At 38.1% G+C, this 14142-nt stretch overlaps 2 protein-coding genes across 4 annotated transcripts in view; both read right to left on the bottom strand.

Moving 5' to 3' along the window:
- Window positions 1-2786, bottom strand: part of msi2a (musashi RNA-binding protein 2a) — a 175502-nt gene extending 172716 nt beyond the window's left edge. For 2 of the 3 annotated variants that reach the window (XM_079408166.1, XM_079408164.1), the window contains exons 1-4: window positions 2593-2730; window positions 2313-2353; window positions 1936-2017; window positions 686-770 (exon numbers count right to left, since the gene is read on the bottom strand). In XM_079408166.1, coding sequence (XP_079264292.1) covers window positions 686-770; window positions 1936-2017; window positions 2313-2353; window positions 2593-2654 — 270 coding nt within the window. In that variant the 5' untranslated portion in view covers window positions 2655-2730. Of the gene's footprint in view, window positions 1-685; window positions 771-1935; window positions 2018-2312; window positions 2354-2592 lie in introns of all 3 variants that reach the window. The other variant, XM_079408165.1, reaches the window with a different exon arrangement.
- A 2191-nt stretch (window positions 2787-4977) lies between these two features.
- Window positions 4978-12537, bottom strand: akap1a (A kinase (PRKA) anchor protein 1a). Its single transcript, XM_079407352.1, has 11 exons — window positions 12338-12537; window positions 10845-11629; window positions 10313-10413; window positions 9908-10034; window positions 9714-9820; window positions 9217-9394; window positions 6530-6680; window positions 6376-6443; window positions 6103-6176; window positions 5674-5733; window positions 4978-5594 (listed from the first exon to the last, which is right to left on the bottom strand). The coding sequence occupies exons 1-11, from the start codon at window positions 12520-12522 to the stop codon at window positions 5532-5534; spliced, it is 1899 nt and encodes a 632-aa protein (XP_079263478.1). The 5' UTR covers window positions 12523-12537; the 3' UTR covers window positions 4978-5531.
- Window positions 12538-14142: the final 1605 nt, after the last annotated feature.

Here is a 14142-nt window from a genome sequence, read left to right as displayed (position 1 = left end):
GCGTAGTTTGTCTGACATTTAAGTTTTTTTTGTTTGTTTTTTACAAACTAAACGCACTAAAGAAATCAACGCACAGCAGAGAAGTGTCATTTTCAGAATGCCAGCACACTGACTGATGTAACTACATATTTCTATTATAAATGTTCACTTTTTCAACACTCTAGGGGTCTTTTTTTTTTACAGTATCTTCATTGATTGATTTGGAATCTGTACACAACTGGACAGAATACATGAACTGATCTGAGTGAACTGAGTTTTTAATTTAAACTATAGAGGAATGTAAGTTCATTATTATATGAAGACATGCAAAGGGAAATATCAAATCCATGTGAATGGGAAGTGCATGTCCATGAGTCTCAGTTGACTGTGAAAGGAAAGACAGGGGAAATCCAGAGGTGTCCCTTCAGTTCAGAATGAGATCAGGAGTTTATAATGATTATCTTTGAGTCATTTCCCAGATAAACAAGGAAAGGGCACATTTCAGCTCAGAGTCCTTGAATGAATGTCAGTCTAAAAACCCATCTACACAGATGCCAGAATTCATTTTAACACACAGCATTGTGTTACAAAATAAGGATGGGCCAGTTGTTCAGATTTTTCCCTGCCCTGGCTGGCAACATCTGTTTCAATGCACACGCTCTATTCTCACAGTTACAGAAACTGAACGTTATGAAGTGATACATACCGTCTTGGAGTCTAATTCATGGTGTGGTTGCGCTAAGACTTTATCTACACTGGAAACATCTGCAAACGTGATAAAGCCAAACCCTCTGTGAAACAAAAACACAAAACACAGTGAAGGTCAGGAGATAACTCCACAGAAGAGGCAGAAAAATTGTGACAGCATACAAAGCGCTCTTGTATATTTGCTGATAAACTCAGAAGGCAGGGGTGTTGCAATCATTGATACTTCTAGAAATTTCCACTTGTTGAGAGATAATCACAACTTCTCAATGCTTTTGTGTGCCACTGCTACACTTATCAAATTGTTCTTACGCCCTTTAATAAAGTATAGATATATAATATACATGCATTGTACAAACACATGAAACACGTAAAGTGCACATGTAAAAAATATAATAAACACTGTCCAGAAATATTGGCAGGTATGGTCAGTCATTTACAGCAGATATTTATACAGACCACCAAAACCCAAATTCAAAGATTATTACTATAAATAATAAAGATTAAATATCCTATCATAATTTAAATATTCATATCTGTCATGAACTGACAAAATTAAGTTTAAGAAATTGTTCAGTACTCACTCAACCATAACCGAGAAACTTCTTTACTAAACCAGACTTCTCTCATTTTTAGGCCCAATAGTCCCTCATGTCCCACAGTTCATGAACAGTGTTTTGAGCACAATTAATTCGGTTTTTATATGAGATTCAATAGATTTTTAGCCTAGTTTAAAAGGAACAATAGACGTCAAATGGCAGCCTTGCTTAGAAACTCATGTTCACAAGAAGAAAATTATATATTTATGGATCATACATAGCCAGGGGATTTTTTTTAATAGAGTTACAAACACTTTAATAACTAAATAAACACTAAATAACTCAAGGACTGAGTTGGCTCAGAAAAATCTGCGTTTCTATGAAACATACTTTCTCTCATGCTTTGTCTTGTTTCATAATTCAAGATATAACAAGTGGCTTATATGGTTTGTGGCTTTATTAGGATCATGTAGGGAACTGTCAATCACGTTTAAAACACAAAAGACACATCTATAATATAATGTACGCACATGCACATATACAAAAACTCCTTGTCCTTCGTAATATAATTTAGAAATCGGCTCTCTTACAGTACAGTCCTCCTAACTCAATGTCAATGAATCAGCTTCCCATCGTGTTACTCTTGATCTGCTCTTAACGCAAATGTAACAGCAGAATAAAGACAGAACATAGAGAGAGCAGGTGTGTTTACCTGGAGCGTTTGGTTGTGGGGTCGCGCATCACCATACATTCTCTGATCTCCCCGAATTTACTGAAATAGTCTCTAAGGCTGTCTGAACACAAACACAAGGACACAAGAGGGTTACGCCGTGTCTACAGTACCAAGTGAGCGACGCGCATAAGCCTGCACGCTGCCGTTATAATAAACGAAGGTCGCGCGCTTCACACTTCGTTGATTATAATGAGAGCGTTCAAGTTTTGTCGCGTCGCTCGCTTTTAGTGTCAGATGACTGGAAATCACAATAACCTTGTGCGCAATGACATACATACAAACACCACAGCTCTCGATGCATGCCAAGGATAAATATAAAAGCAAAACAACTCCAAAACAGAAGAAATTCGCCTTACCTGGTGAGGTTTGCCAGCTGAGGCCACCGATAAACATTTTACTGTAAGGAGAAAACATGGTATAAGTGACTCCAGATGTTAAAACGGCCATTTCCGAGAAAATACCTCGTAAAGAGCGACCTACGAACAGCTTGAGCTATGAACCGGCTGAAATGAGCCGTTAGACATGACCCGTCAATCAAAACATCAGCAGGACTGCGCGAGGAAGGACACGCGCTCATTCGCTCGCGCTGAAAACAGAATCAAACTCCAAACACACAGACTCGAACTGTCTTCTTACCCCGGGTCGTGTTGCGAATCATTCGGACTTCCAGAGGTGACTTGACTCGCGTCCGCTTCCATAGCTCAAAGCCCAACCAACTCCAAACACACGCATACACACACACACGGGGACTGCAGCCCCAGCTCAACGAATATCACCGAACCGGGAGCGCTAGCGTCACACGTGGGATCTGCGCGCGGCTCCCGCCCCTCTCAGGAGGGGGCGAGGCTGAGACGTCAGCCATCCAATCCGCGCCTGCCTATCAAAGGAAACCACGCCCTCTGTTGGTTAGCAGCGTTTGACAGCAACAACGAGAGTACATTGAGTTCTATAGAAAGCTCTTTAAACCCTATAAAGTTTACATTTGCGCCACCTTCTGAATAAATACAACCAAGAGGCTTTTTGAAATGTAAATGTAAGAGAATAGTAAGATATATTATAAATGATCAAATTTGTTTGGATTTTAGTTGTTTCTATTAAAAGGTGGAAAGTTCTTGCATTCTTGTGGCACCTTACAATATATAATATTATCATTAACTAAAACTAAACCAAACCATTAAAAAACTTTTATTACTTGAAATAAAATAATCATAACTTAAAATTATTTTATTTCAGCTAGTTGCCAGAATAACTGTACCAAAATATACTTACTAAAACAAAAGCCTAAAAGCCAATAAAACATATAGAATAAAAATAAACAACAAAATGGCTAAAACTTTTCCTAAAAATAAAATGAAAACATAAAATCTAATTCAAGATATTAACAGAAAATATAATAGTATATCAATGACACTAAAACAACACTGGTGTTGTATGAAACATGCTTGTTTTTCTTACATGGTGTGGACTTTCAATTATTTCTACTGTTTTTATACTTGATAATATTGTTTATCCATAAAATAAGAAATCTTTTGATGTGTATGTTAATTTTCTGGAAGGGTGCTGAAAAACTTGAGCCTTTCTTCCCTTTGCTGAGTGAGCATGCAGAATGGATAGATCAGTGTTAGTTTGACATCTGCTGACTTCATTGATATGGAAATGCTCAGATAGGAAGTTTATCAAATGACTGCAGCTTTAGTTTCACAGAACCAGATCACTGTGGAAAACAAGAGCACTGCTTCCCACTGCCAAATGAGAAGTCTTTAACCAGCCAATAATATCTTGCCTCACTTAGTAAACACATAGATCATGCTGCTAATGTTCTAATAAACTTTCTCAAACCCATAGCAGTCCAGAAACGCAGTCGGAAATTGATGTTCCAACTCTGATATTTGGTATTAAAATGAATTCTGCTGGTAAAGGGTACATTGTGGAGAGTTTTAGAAGTAGTAAGATTGTTTCCCGTATCAAGAAGCTGCATCATGTTATATGAGCCCAATCTGTGAGGGAGACCCACAGTCACAGCGGCATCTGTGTTTGATTAATGAGTGGATCTTCTGCTTACTGAAAGTCTCATTTTTTTAATGCTGTGCATCTGTTAGCTGCCTAACAGATCAATGCGCCTATTTAGGGTAATACACATTCATCAGGCCACTCTGGAAACTTTCTTCTTAGGGAAGGGTTAGGAATAGAAATCTCAAAGTTAAGACTGGAGAATGTGAGAGTAGGCACAGAATCAGCCGTGACATTCAGCTTCCTCAAAGCAAACCAATCAGACCTCCTGCGACAGGCAGATACGAGAGCAAGGCCAAATACAGGGAGCTTTCTGCATGTTTATTGAAGAATATCAGCAGTCACTTTAAATTTTCAGTCCATTTTGGCACACTTTTCCATGATATTTCAAGCAAATCATTGCAATAGCAGTCACCTTTTCTCTACAAAGTGCCTTGCCGTGTAATCTTGCACATGGGTATGTCAATTGGATGTGTTTCCCTGTTGATTGCCACTAATAACGCTACAAGACAGGTTTTCCAGGGTTTTATTAGAGCAATCACCATCAATAAAATACATAAATATATAATGTATATATTAATAACCTCTCCTCTAAAAATGAACACCATTTTAAACACTACTCATAACCAGCCATTCAAAGCTTTACACTGAGTGACATCTGTTGGCCAGAAATAGCAGGTGCATGTAATTTTTTTCAAATCTGCCAGAGAGTATGGACTTTAATAAACTCTTTTTTTCCTATTAGGAAGATATTGTGACATACTAAATAAATCATACATGGGCTAAAACAACATACATTATTTGCTGGTTGGTACTCGCTGAAATAGGCTATAAATCATGCTTTAAATGTTGATATGGAGCCAAATATGGAGAGATTGATTGTGTCCTCTTTCCCCCAGAAACTCTGAGCTTTTGTCTTGTTGAATATACTTCAATATCTGTCATGCAGGTTTTTCAGGGCAGTATAAAAAGTCATCATAAGCACATTAGACAGAAAAGCACACCATGTTTGTGATATCCACAGATCTTTTACTTCAACAACAGTGAGATGTTTGGCAGCGTCAGCATGAGAGTACAGAGCACTGAACCGTACAATTTCATTTCAGCAGGGGATCATAATGCTCTTCACTGCTGGAGTTCTCTCGTGGTTTACAGTCAGAGAGCACAACACTGTCCCCACCCTTATCTTAAAGAAAAGAAACAAAATACAAAGACCAAGAAGAAGAAAAACTTCTAAACAGAAAACTAAATTTACTACAAAAAAAATCTATATACTTCAATAGCAAAATACCTGAGCACAACACAATCTTTCAAACCATCAGCATTCAAGAGATACAACATTAGCAGCTGTTCACATAAGCAGATTTGGTTTACTCTGCAATGCATTCTGGGGCAATAACAATTCAATTATCATTTAAATAACATCAAATAGCATAATATTAACCATTTAAAGAGAATTATTCAAAAATGAGGTCTCCAACTAAATCTTCATACACAAACAAATAGACAAAAAGTGGAATACAGGATTTACTGTGCAAAAAGAGAATAAGTGAAAAGCTGTGCCATCACTGCGTCTCAAACCAGGTACAAAACCCCCGTTCAGCCAGTAATCTGTTCACCAGAACCACCTGCAGACATATAAAGCACATAAGTAACAGTTATAGCTGAAATGTAAAGATTTAGTAAATACAAATTAGATGTACACACCTCGTCTCCTGCCTGTTTCCACATGTGCACCAAAGGAAGGCCGTCTTGACTGCCTGTCACCTGATCATAAACAACATCTGTTATGTCTGAATTATTTTAGAACTTATGAAAAATGTTCCTCAGAGTTGTTTTTGATCACGTGCAGAGTTGATGAAAAGCTTATAATCATTAACTGCAACATTAAAATTACAAAAAATAAAATAAACAAGAAAATTGTTTAGCTGTATGCAATTTGACTATAAACCAACTGTGAACATTGAAATGGATTGGTAAACAACATTTCAAGTAAATATTTTAGCTCAAATTGCTGACAAAAAAAAGTTTGAGAATCTTCAGCCTAGTGAAATCATTCAATACCAATGATATAATCAATGTAACAAATACACACACACACAAAATTGAAAGACAAATGTGTTTGCTTGTTATAACCTTGATGATTAAGCCCATATTTGCAGTTAATTCCTCCAGCGCTGCTTTGGCCTCCAGGGAAAACTCCTCCTCTCCTATCAAAGCAATAAAATGGCTTTACATTTTTAGCATATTTCAGTATATGATTTGATTTGATGTATTTGTCTTGCGGGTTTATTCATTTATTTATTTTACAAAAAGTACAATAATAGTACTGTATATTGTTAGTACACATCCATGAGCAGCAGCACATCACAGAAAGCATTTTTAATCATAAACAGGCCAATGTTTCACCTGGCAAAGGAGTGATATTGTCCAGCAGAACCTCTGCTGCCTGGAATGGCAACGTTACAAAGTCCGACCTGTGAAAACAATCCTCAAATATCAGACTGAACTCATTCCAAAACAATTACAGACAAATAATCAAACCAAATGTAAGCCACTTGACCTGATCTGCCTGAGGGTGGCGCTGTCCACAGTGTCATAACCTCCATTATCTACATATCTGATATGAGCCATGCTAGACTCTCCGTCATACTGGATGACCTGGGCTCTCTGCCAGCCACTTCCTGTTACCGGAGCTGCACAGACCACCCCCACTGACAGAGACAAACAGAAAATAGACAGACTTCCTCAAACTAGATGACAACAAGAAATACTAATTATTTTGAGAGATGACCACATTACCTCCATGAAACGTAATTATAATTTGTCTTGCCACACACAATATTTCATTAGGACATATACTATCAGAGGTGATGTCTATCTCTCTGTGTGTGGGTGTACTTATTTATGCTACACTGTGGGGACCAAGAATTATTAAAAATAGTAAATGATGTTTAACTGAAAGTTAACAATGCAATGCAAACAGGTTTTCTGTAAGGGGTAGGTTTAGGGTTAGGGGATAGAAAATATTGTTTGGTCAGTATAAAAGTAATAGAAGTCTATGGAAAGTCCCCACAATTCACAGAAACAAACAAGAGTGTGTGTGTGTGTGTGTGTGTGTATACTGTACATACGTTTGAAAGTTTGAGGGTCAGTAATTTTTCCAAAGAAACTAATACTTCAGCAAAGATTAATTAAATTGATCAAAAGTTACAGTAAATACACTTATAAATGTTATTAAAGATTTCTATTTCAAATAAATTCTGTTAAAATTCAATAAAATGCGTTTAAGCTTTCTATTAATCAAAGTATCCTGAAAAAAGTTCCACAGTTTCCACACACACAAAAAAAGTTTTTTTCTTGAGCACCAAATCAGCATATTAGAATGATTTCTGAACCTCATGAAGTTGGTTGCTACATACTCAAATTCTGTTATTTCATAGTGTTGTAACTTTACTAGTATTCTAAAGTATGGGAAATGGAAATAATAAAGAAACTAAAAGTACAGGTACATCTCAAAATTCAAATATCGTGAAAAAGCTAATTTTTTCTTGTAACTTATTTCAAAAAGTGAAACTTTCATATATTTTAGATTCATTACATGTAGCGTAAAACATTTCAAAAGTTTTTTGTTTTAATTTTGATGATTAGAGCTTACAGCTCATGAAAGTCAAAAATCAGTATCTCAATATATTAGAATATTTACATTCGAGTTTCAATAAATGACCATCACTACAGTATAGTAGATACTACAGGTATCTCTTGTTCTTTGAAACCACAATAATGGGGAAGACTGCTGACTTGGCAATGATCCAGAAGACGAACATTGACGCCCTCCACAAAGAGGGCAAGTCACAGAGGGTCATTACTGAAAGGTGTGGTTGTTTACAGAGTGCTGTATCAAAGCATATTAAATGCAAAGTTGACTGGAAGGAAGAAATTGGGTAGGAAAAGGTGCACAAGCAACAGGGATGACCGCAAGCTTAAGAATACTGTCAAGCAAAGCTGATTCAAACACTTGGGAGAGCTTCAAAAGGAGTGGACTGAAGCTGTAGTCAGTGCATCAAGAGTCACCACGCTCAGACGTCTTCAGGAAAAGGGCTACCAAGCCACTTCTGAAACAGAGACAACGTCAGAAGCATCTTACCTGGGCTAAAGAGAAAAACAACTGGACTGTTGCTCAGTGGTCCAAAGTCCTCTTTTCAGATAAAAGTAAATTTTGCATTTCATTTGGAAATCAAGGTCCCAGAGTCTGGAGGAAGTGTGGAGAAGTACAGAATCCATGTTGCTTGAAGTCTATTGTGAAGTTTCCACAGTCAGTGATGATTTGGGCTGCCATGCCATCTGCTGGTGTTGGTCCACTGTGTTTTCTGAAGTCCACAGTCATCTACCAGGAAATTTTAGAGCACTTCATGCTTCCTTCTGCTGACAAGCTTTATGGAGATGCTGATTTCATTTTCCAGCAGGACTTGGCACCTGCCCACACTGCCAAAGGTACCAAAAGCTGGTTCAATGACCATGGTGTTACTGTGCTTGACTGGCCAGCAAACTCGCCTGACCTGAACCCCACAGAGAATCTATGGGGTATTGTCAAGAGGAAGATGAGAGACACCAGACCCAACAATGCAGATGACCTGAAGGCCGCTATCAAAGCAACCTGGGCTTCCATTACACCTGAGCAGTGCCACAGGCTGATTGCCTCCATGCCACGCCGCATTGATGCAGTAATTCATGCAAAAGGAGGCCCAACCATGTATTGAGTACATAGAAATGAACATACTTTCCAGAAGCCTGACATTCCTGTTTAAAATATCATTTTTTAATTGATTTTATGTAATATTCACATTTTCTGAGACACTGAATTTTGGGTTTTCATTATCTGTAAGCCATAATCATCAAAATTTCAAGAAATAAAGGCTTGAAATATTTCACTCTATGTATAATGAATCTATATAATATATGGGTTTCACTTTCTGAATGAGTGACAAAACAATATTGACCTTTTTCACGATATTCAAATTTTTTTTAGATGTACCTGTACGGTTTAAAGTCGTGCTAATAAAGCTGTGCTGATTCTAAAAGACATTTTATGCAAATGGAGGATAAAAGCAAAACCATAATACGCTATGGTAGAGACAGATGTTGTGTTGTTCCTATTGAAAGCATTTGATAAAATTAATGTATGTAAATGTGAATATAAATCATTTATTCTTCGCACTGAGACTTGTGTTTCAGTAGGGGTCTATATACCTTCGACAGGGGTGGGCAGGCTGGGACATCCCGGCTGAGAGTAGCAGAGCTGCAGGTGCTGAATAAGGGTGGGAAGGGCCTGATAAGATGGATGCTTGTGCTGCTGAATGAACAGATGATGACCTGCCTCCACCCGTGAAACGATCACTTCCACAAACACATCCTGAGGCAGCAGCAACTACAACAGAACAATACACATGGCTACTCTCAAATGGCAGACTGAACAATTAAATTGGCACCTCATGACACAAGTCAGGATATTTAAAATCACTGGTGTCAAAGTTGACATGATGTGTCTTAAAGCACCAATTTTCCACTTAAATGTCAGTTTGTTCCTCACACAAATCTATTGCACAATTTGAAAAAACTTAAATTTAAGTCGTAAGTCATCTGATCTTTTTATATCTCTCTTGAGATACGTTCATGATGTTTTTGTGTTCCAAAGAAGAAAGGAAATCATTGGAATGAATTAATGATATGATTTTAAGGGTCCTCACCCAGGATGTGATTGGCAGGCAGGGCAGAGGAACACAATTAGTCAGATCCAGATCTTTAAACTTCTTCCTGATGAGTGAGAGAGCATCATCCACCTGCTGTTGTGAGCCTGGATGTACAAACACAGACATGAATTCAGCACTGGGCTTCTGCATGGACTGAAGTATCCATCATTATCATGGGTGAGGAAACATACCCTGGATGTGGCAGATTTGAATCTCCTGAGTGAACGGCAGGGTGGATACATAGATCTTTGCTCCAGAGCTCTGCTTCAGGAAGTTCATGAACTTCCCCTGCTTCCCGATCAATCGACCAACCAGATGCTGCAAAGACAGGTCTTGATTTAAATAGTCAAAGGACAACAAGTCTTTCTGTCTCTCATGGAAGTCATGTCACTCTTGTATATCAGCACGCACACACACAAAGTATACAGGCCTCTGTATGCCCTGTAACTTGAGCGCTTCTGTAGTGAGTCTAATACTTCAAGATCATGTATCTTTTCTGCTGTGGTGCATCTCTGAACACATTCATGCACAAGTCTTTTAATGGGCTAATATTCAAACAACATCAGTATGTGGGTGTGTCTGTGGGCGGAGCTCACCGCTGGCACCTCTATGTCCCAGAGAATGATGGGTGGGGCTGGAGGTGGAGCCAAGCTGCTCACCTGAGTGTCAGCACTAATGCAGCTTTTAACATCTGAACCTGGAGACGAGATCCATAGACATTTTTACTGCTTTGTGATTGAAGTATATGAAGTCTAACTTTATATTGTATACAAGTAAAAAAAAAAAAAAAAAAAAAAGACATAAAAACAATGCATAGGCCTACAAAAAAAAATGTTGAACACAAAAGATGATATCTTGTAGAATGTTGAGGGACCAAACAGTTTTTGGTCCCCACTGACTTCCATAGTATGAAAATTAAATACTATGGAAGTCAATGGGGACCATCAACTGTCTGACTACCAGCATTCTTTGAAATATCTTCTTTTATGTTGAACATAAGAAAGAAACTCATAATAGATTTGGAATGACATGAGGGTGAGTACATGATGACAATTTTAATTTTTGGGTGAACTATTCCTTTAAAAGGAGGATAACTGCATGAGTTTGGAGAGTAAATGTTTCACGCACCTCTCAAGGCCTCCTCCTCTACTTCTGTCACTCCGAGCATACAGGGAGTCATTTTGCTCTCATTGCTGACTGTGTTTGCATCTGTGGGGGTCATCACAAACCCTTGGCCTTCCTCAGACATCTCTCTGGTCAGCCCCTCTGCACCAGATGCATCCTCTGAGAAGCAGAAACCACATCCAGAATCATCTCCACCAGAAGCTCCTAAATGGCTGAGTAGTTTTTCCCTGAATGAGCTGGCGTCCTGAAGGCATACTCTTCTGTTGTCATCACCGCTGAATGATTCTTGAGCAGTAAACTGAAATCCACCCTTTGGAGGTCTTGAAACACTACCAAGCTCATGTGGATCACTGGGTTCCTGGTTTTTCCAGTCCTCTGCTGCTGTGTCTATGACCTGTTGGACCCAAACAGAACTAATCTTCTCCAGGCTCTCCTGGTTCAGGTCTCCATCAGGGGACAGGCTGCTGCCATCATGACTGTCCAAGAGGACAGGACCTGACTGTTGCTCTGTTAAAGTGTGAGAGTCGGTGGCAAGGTGGTTTGAAGAGAGACAAACCGGATCAGACTCAAGCCCAGAGTCATCTTCACTAACTTCTCCACAGTCTGGATGACCTTCACCAGCAATGTTTTCCTTTTCTTGCTCAGTTTGGAGAGTCTCAGGAAAACGAACAGATACTTCTCCTTCTGGCTCGGGTCGAACTCCCTTCGTGAGGCCTATTTTGGAAGAGGTGCTGGTAAGGTTTTTGATTTCAGAGGATCCTGAGTTGCTGTGGTCCATGTTCAGATCACTGTAAGAGAAGAAAAACAGAAAGACTCCAGTGTCTTCACTCTGGAAAAAATAAATCTGTCTGTTCTTTGAATATGTCTTACTTGTATTGGTCAAGGTAAGTTTCAGGGTAACTTGGCATAAACCAATCTTTTCCATTCGTCAAATATGGAAAGATTAGTCCAACTGGTAAAAGGATGATTTAGGGGTTTTGAAACATTTTGCTGTCAACGACTTGCTTGCAATGGAGCTCTCTTCCCTCACAAAAAAACATCTCTATAATTATGAATAAAACCCCTAATTTACAATAAATACAATAAAACCCCTAACAATATTAATTGAGATAAATAAAAGACAACAAAATTAATAGACAGCATATATGATATTATATTTTTATGTTAAACATGCAGCTGCTGTATGTAAAAAGTGCTATACAAATAAACTGAAATTGAAAAAAAATCAATCATGTTCATTATCAATATGAACGTTAAAAAAGTCACATATATTTCATTTATATCTTAAGGAACCTATAATCTTCTAATAGTCTTTATTTTTATAATTTTTGTGGACTCCCTAGCATCATTTGCGACCTCCTGTAGGTCAAATGCTCAACTTATATAGCATGTTTGCAGAGAAGAGCTAATTTAAGAAGATATAACCACCTAAAACTGTGGCTAACCAAGTATGCAAACTTCAAAAGAAAAACTCATGTACGCTCAGCACTACTGACCTTTCCCCCAAAATACTGGAGTCAGCAGGGGAGGAGTTAACAGGGCTGCTTCTGTCCGAACAACACACGTTATCTTTAGTCCAGAGAGGATCTGTCGTCCTTCTCCTCCTCCTAAAGCTGTACCAGCACCAGCCCAGCAGAGTCAACACAGAGACGGAGATCAGCGGCCTAAACGACAGCAGCATCCTCTTTCCACTGATCCCACTGAGAGAGAGAGATCGAGAGGTCAGCTACATCTAATAAGACCATCCCTATAGTCTTGAGTGGCACTAGACTGAAAGGAGAGACGTCTGAGCTCAGAGGGGGAGTGAGTCTTGACACCAACACTTCTGCAATAGAACACTGAACCAGAGCAATCTCATTAGCAGCTCAAATATCCCAGCAACACATAATTGACACACACAGCGCTGTTAAATACAGCTGTCACCATGACATTCACCACACATCTTGATTTCTGACCGCCCATGGCTATCAGTATCAATATTTTTTAGTGTTAACAAATCAAGAGGATGTGAAGCTTAAATGTGTTATGCATAATGTGGAAAATTTCATTATAGCACTAAGTGCTATGTCCCAATATAGCTCAAAGTACACAAAAAAAAACAATATTCAGAATAAACCTACAAACTTCTAATCCCCAAACAAACCTTTTTACTCCATCACTATCCAAGCTAAATGTGTCAATGATTTCTAGAGGGATACAGATGAATCCCACTATCAAATTGACTTTTCAAAAGTTAATACGTTGGCAAATCAACTGCATTTTTAATGAATTGCAGTTAAATGAGTTGGAATAGCAACATGCAGCCATCAAATTCAGAAGAATTATGAATTAAGAAAACTGTTGAAGTAAAACCAACTACAGAGTCTCAATCATTTTGTGATTTTAATAATTGACATGCTTCAGTACACTATGGTCCCATTTGAATAATGACTACCTTTATGGGGTCAAAATGGGGTTTAAGTCAATTTTGGTTTTAGTGTGAAAACATGTTGAAAGCCAAATGATGCATTTAACTAATCAACACATGCGCCACCGAACAAAGAAATCAAAGAAAAAGATCTGCATTTGACATATAATAACGCGAGCTTCTGTTTGATATCTTTCTGCTCACCGAGGTTCAGCAGCGCAGGTGTGCTCGTGACGTCACGGGAGCGCAGGTGTGCTTGTGACAGCAATCAATAGCTCGGGTGATCTAATTGAACTAACAACAAAATTAAAAACTTGATTATAAACGATGTATTTCAATGCAAATGAAAAATAGATTATCTACAGTAGTTAGTAGCCTACATAATTACACAATTAATATATTGATCACAAATATATTTTTTGTTAAAAAAATTAAAACATTGGTATACAACATAAAAAAGTCAATTTTAAAAATAGCAAGGGCACCCTCAGTTGATACTGTATAATATTATTGGCGAAACAGATTTAGCAAACGCTCCATAACAATTTTATTTTGAGCTCTGGGGAATGTGAAATGTTCCTATTTACAGGTGTTTTGTCGCAGTAGCCAATCACAGACATGTTTGTTGATCTCTTGAACGAAATGGCCAATCACAGGTGTTCAAAAAATCAGCAGCTTGGCTACATTGCTCAATGCTATAAAATATCATTGTAAATAGAATTGCAAACAAAGATGCGCTCTCTGGAGCCTTTACAAAATGTCTCCTTTTATCCTACTTTTAGTGTTTTAACTGAGGGTGCTTTAGACCGTGTGAGAAACCTCACTTTTACCCTTCTTTCTACGATTCCATACATTCTATGATTTGACAGAAAAGGTTTAGTAAACTTGAAGCTC

Source organism: Barbus barbus, assembly GCF_936440315.1.
Source record: "Barbus barbus genome assembly, chromosome: 45".
NCBI classification, from domain to species: Eukaryota; Metazoa; Chordata; class Actinopteri; order Cypriniformes; family Cyprinidae; genus Barbus; species Barbus barbus.
The sequence above is the reverse complement of the archived record's forward strand: the minus strand, read 5'-3'. Positions and strand labels throughout refer to the sequence as shown.